The sequence below is a fragment of the Pistacia vera genome, unplaced genomic scaffold, assembly GCF_008641045.1.
Source record: "Pistacia vera cultivar Batoury unplaced genomic scaffold, PisVer_v2 Contig435, whole genome shotgun sequence".
Classification (NCBI taxonomy): Eukaryota; Viridiplantae; Streptophyta; class Magnoliopsida; order Sapindales; family Anacardiaceae; genus Pistacia; species Pistacia vera.
Window position 1 is genome coordinate 54507 of NW_022196263.1, and position 5266 is coordinate 59772.

At 36.4% G+C, this 5266-nt stretch overlaps 1 protein-coding gene across 1 annotated transcript; it reads left to right on the top strand.

Annotated features, from left to right (window-relative positions):
* The first annotated feature begins 959 nt into the window (after positions 1-959).
* On the top strand, positions 960-4983 carry LOC116143950. The gene is made up of 5 exons (XM_031429396.1): positions 960-1859; positions 2179-2231; positions 3426-3592; positions 3676-3827; positions 4148-4983. Exons 1-5 carry the CDS (start codon positions 1103-1105, stop codon positions 4603-4605), a joined length of 1587 nt encoding a protein of 528 aa, XP_031285256.1. The 5' UTR covers positions 960-1102; the 3' UTR covers positions 4606-4983.
* Positions 4984-5266: the final 283 nt, after the last annotated feature.

Genomic DNA, 5266 nt, shown 5'->3' on the forward strand with positions numbered 1-5266 from the left:
AATGTCACATATTTTCTGGAAGATGACAATCAATCCCCACCAACAAAACATTTAAATCAAGATACATTTATTAGTCAAGCTATGATGCTATTAATAACACGTTGATGTAACATCTTGTATTAGAATTTAGAACCATATGATAACCGTACATTATCATTATCATTTTCATCATGGTAATAGTACACCTCAAATTAGAGGCTACAACATCTTCAACAGTTATTCGAGTGAGCATATTGTTAATTTCTTAACAGTGATCCAACTAATAAAATGCTTCAATAAACCCCAAGAAAGTCCAAAATGTCAAAGTTGAAAGTTTATTCATTAATCCCCACAATTCAAGAAATATCAATAATTATATTTTATTAAAAAGAAAAAGAAGCAAGAAGAAGATATGAACATGTATTTTAAAAAACCATCACTGAGTGGCTCAACATTCAACCGAAACTTTTGGGTTTATTATTCAAGAGTTCAACCCACTAAGATTGCTCATAAGGGTGATCACTGAGAGAATTTATTTGGCTGTCAACTTCAGGGTCTAAGGCTCCGGGGGATTAGTTGATGAATAAAAATAAGCTAACAAAGACTTTTCACTAACTTCACTCACAAACGTGAAGTGACAGCTATCTTACATTTGATTAGGTGAGACTCATTGTTGAATAGACGTTACCCATTGTGAACTGACCAATTACGATCTGACATATTACATTTGTGAAAGAAAATTAGTGATAAATATTTGTATACTGAGCTAAGATGCGTGCAAACTGGCTTAACAACATGGTCAAATAAAATAAAAAAAAACATGTATTCTAAAGTCTCTTAGTCTTGAGACCACAACCACCGTCCAACAGGAAAAAAAAAATCACAGTGTAGGTCAAGTTTTAACCGTTACCTTTTTACAATTATGTTTATTAATTCAAAATCCGGTTCCAAATTCAAAATATTGTTCCGTTACCAAATTGCCCCAACCTTCCCTCCCCTTTTCCATCTCCAAGACCTTCAGCATATAACTAGGGTTTCACTCCCATAACCATTTAAACTCTGCAATCAAAATTCAAAACCCCACAATTTCTCCTGATTTTACATTTCATCGTAAGCTCTCGAAATGAACTATAACACCACTTCAAAATCATCTGATCATTTTCAATCCATGTTAAAAGAATCAGTCGATCGATTTTTATACGAATACCGCAAAGGCGTCACCGATTTTTCTAATTTTACCATGATTTTCTCTCGTTTACTTCAAAATTTACCCGATCCCTCACTCGAATATGTTTGGTTTTACTCTGCACTAACTTTCTACACCACCAAATTTACAGCTATGCCCTCTTCAAAACACGTTTTAGCTGCCAAAGACTTGTTTCAGTTGCTAGTTTCTTGTTCCAGTTCATGTAATGTAGTTAAAAGAGTTGCGATTCTAGGTCCAGTTATTTACGAGTTGTACCACTCAGTGACTGATAAAAAAGATTCGAAGAGAGATGTTGAGAGTTTGTTAGAAGGAATAGCTAGTTACATTAGTATTTGTTGTGGCACCGAGTCCGAGCAAGATGATAGAATGGAGTGTTTGAACTTGAATTCTTGTTTTCTGGATTTGGTACATGTGTGGGTTGTTGATCGAGTTGGAGAGAATTGTGAGTTTGGGGACTTGAAGGTCTTTTTACCAATTGTGGGCAATAAAGTTCGTGATGGTGTTGGTGTGGGCTGTAGGGTTGGGTACTTGGCTGGGATTGTGATGTGTGAAGCCTTTTTGTTAAGGTTATGCTTGAAGTTTGGAGTGACAACCTCGAGGGATGAATGGGAGAAAGACTTGCGTGATTGTGCCCTACAAATGATAACTGGGTTTCGAAGTTTCTGCTTTTTTGGTGAGCAGATTTTTGAGCTATTTTTTTTTTCTTAACTTCCTATTTATTTGTTTCGGGTTAATTGGAAATTCTAAAATTTATTCTTAGTCATTGAAGTTTGAAGTAAACTTTACTACTTAAACCTTGTATTTATTACGGACTTTATCACAAATTAATTTTGAAGTAACCTCTAAAAGCACATATTTGGGATGACCGGTATTTTCTGAAGTTATAGTTTCTTTCAAATAATGCTAGTTAGATTAATGCCTTTGTTGTTGTTATTTGTTCATTTGATTTTACTGATGTTTTTCGTTAATAAATTATTCTGGGTGTGTGTCAGATATCCTTCTCGGGATGCTGCTGGAGCCAGTTCTGCCTGTCACCTCCCTGCTGGTTAGTATGCACCCTCTTGCTTTAATTTACTTTCTTCAAAGTTTACTTGTTATATAAAATAATTAGGCTGAGTTAAATCTTTCAGTCCTCCGAGAACAGAAGTGGTAGAGAGTACAATGGATATTAGAAACTAATACTAGAATTATAAATAAAATAAAAAACAGTTTGCCTTCTTAGACGATATAAGCCTTATGTAAGATGTAATTGCACACTTGCTGGTGTACACTTTGTAATGCATCATAAGTTTGGGTATATGATGGTTATGGTTCAAAATGCATACTGTATACATTAGGTGACATTAATGGGGTGATACTGTATGCATCATAAGTTTGGGTATATATATATAGCGTGAGTTTGATCCCTAGAACCGATCAGGCCAGATGCTGTCTGTGGGACAGTGACTTGATCAGTCTCTACACCTGTGTGAAGAGAATGGGCAGGGATCAAGTCAACCTCGGTCTGTTGCTCTGACCCTCTGGCAAAAATGTATTTCATGGAACACATAGAGCGAACAGGATTTCCTGTATTTTTGTAAAAACCTTAAAGTGAAAGGCAGTAGATAGAGCATTGGGCTACGCAAGCAGTAGTCTAGTCAGGGATCTTAAGTGGTGGATCAGAGATAGAAAAGTCCTGTTGCTGTTCTTTCGGGGTAGGCGAAGTACTCTCGGGAAGGCAGTAGTCAGTTTCAAGCCCTTAACCTCTTCAAAAGAGCTAAACTCTCTTGTTGTTTGATGGTCAGGTGGCTTTGCATAGAGAAAAAATCCCTGTTTGGTAGCGAGAGTAAAGTCAAGTCATATATATATATATATATCTGACATGTTGTTATTTTACTTCTCAGATCACTTGTCTCAAAGTGGTTCTATTCAGCCTTGTTTCCACTTTATATTGTTCATAAGGAATCAGGATTCATTTAGTCTCCCTAAGTAGTTGAAATAAGCCTCACCCAGTATATTTTCTGTTGCATTATTACATAGTGAAGTAGTTTTTTTCTCATCAATAGTCTATTAGTTTTTTATCTGCTGAGCAGTCTGAAGAATTTGATTGCTGTCAACCCCCTCCTGGTCCTTTTAGCTGTCAGTTGCAAAGTATTATTTAGTGGACAATCTATTGCTTGCCACCAATTAAGCCATACAATACGCATTTGATATTAAAAAATTATCATTTCGCCCACTCTAGTATCTTTTGTTGGCCCAGGTTTCAGAAGATGAAGTTCTTTTGCATCATGTTCTGTACGATGTTGTTGTAACTGCAGAGTATTCATTCCTCATTTCTCAAAGAGGGATTCAGTTACCTTGCAGAAACCTTAAAATTCTTGCTATGAGATGGTTGTTTGTTGTTGACAATGCATTACGGTCTGTGAGGTATGAGAATCTGAAGATTGTGGCTGCTATGCGACCGTTGCATCTTAGACCATCTCATCTGATAAATATCTAATTGGCGACAGGGAAAATGGTGACCAGGCCAAAGTCATTTCTTATATAAACGCTTTCTCCGAGTCTTACCTGCTCTCTCAATTGATCAAGTGGGTTACTAATCAAATTGGCATGGGGGAAAAAACCAGCAAACCAAATCTTTCCACTCCTGTCAATCTTATCAGTGAGTTACTCTGTTATCTTTACTGTGAGGTCATTTACTGTATTTGGCAGGGTTTCAGAACGACTTTACAATGTCTTCTTGGCTTTTGATTGTCATCACACCATGTAAACATAAGTGGTGTTAATCAGATTATCATTGATGAGGAGCGTGTAAATTACTTAAGAAGCATCCATATGCTTACTTGTCAAGCTGTTGCTGCTATTTGAATGTAGTTAGATAACATAAAAAATTGGACAAGTCACCTAATTGTTATTCTTTGCTGTTCTTCAAGAATAGTATCAAATAATTTATTTATTTATTTATTTTTTTGCTGTTTCCAGAGTGGCTGCTAGTTGTTGAGGAGCAAGGGATAGGAGTATTTGATTTTGACATCACCAAGATTTATGCCAAAACCGTAATTTTCAAGTCAACTGTAGAGTATGATCGCCCAGTAATTATGCCCAATGACAAGAGTTTGTTTGGAAGTCTCTTCTTGAACACTGATAATGAGAGGAGATGGCAAGATAAAGATGACAGTGACCTGGAGATGGTAGATTTTGTGGATACTGAGTTCTTGGCTGATCCTTGCATGATGAAATCAACAACTGATAGTACAAGGAAACGCAAAGAAGGGAGAAACATTGAAGGTGAAATACCAGTTAAGTTTGTCAAGTATAATTTTCATGATAATTCTGTGAGTGAGAAGTTTTCTCCTTTGGGAAACGAAGATGGGGTGAGTAGCGGAAGTGAAGTTGATAATCCAATCTCGGACGAAGATATGGAAGACATGAAGCATTAAAGCTGACACAATTTGTTGACTCTGGACAGGCAAACCATTTTTCTGGAGACATCAGAATTCAGACATACCTCCTTCTATTAATAAGGACTAGTTATACTGTGGTGGATCTCTACTATCTACTGGTAAAGAACCGGGAAGGAATTTTCATCAGTGCAGCCTTACAGGTTACGGGTTATGCTATCCTCCTCTCTGGTACAATCAGGAGATAAAGACTTAAGAAATCAAGTTGTGTGTGGAACATGTTTACTTTGTAGCTCAAATAGATCTAACGAAAAGGACGACTAGCCCATCTTCTTCCGGTTATCAGACACGTATAGTATGAGTACCTGTACCTAGATGATTGTCATCTCGGATGTATGAAATGTTTATGTTATAGCTTATAAAGTCTCTCTTAAGCATCTATTCATCTGTTTCCTAAATCATCCTACCTATGAGCAAGTAGAGAATTTCTTTCTTCAGTTTTCATCTGTCCTGAGGAGTAGTTGAGCTTGAAATGGGGAGGAAATTTAGCTGTCCGGCCATCCCAAGTTCCCATTTAACAAAATGGCCATGAAAATCTTTTTGATTTTTTTTTTGGTTAAAAAATATGACGTGACATACTTAAGTGTAATTAAAGCAGCAAAAAGGATTAGGGTGAAAAGATTTAAACATTTGTGGGTTA

Excerpts from the sequence above, each read along its gene's own strand:
- LOC116143950 (XM_031429396.1), top strand. The coding sequence starts at position 1,103 with ATGAACTATAACACCACTTCAAAATCATCTGATCATTTTCAATCCATG. Across the intron at positions 3,593-3,675 it reads AATGCATTACGGTCTGTGAG|GGAAAATGGTGACCAGGCCA; the intron begins GTATGAGAATCT and ends AATTGGCGACAG. Across the intron at positions 3,828-4,147 it reads CACTCCTGTCAATCTTATCA|AGTGGCTGCTAGTTGTTGAG; the intron begins GTGAGTTACTCT and ends TGCTGTTTCCAG.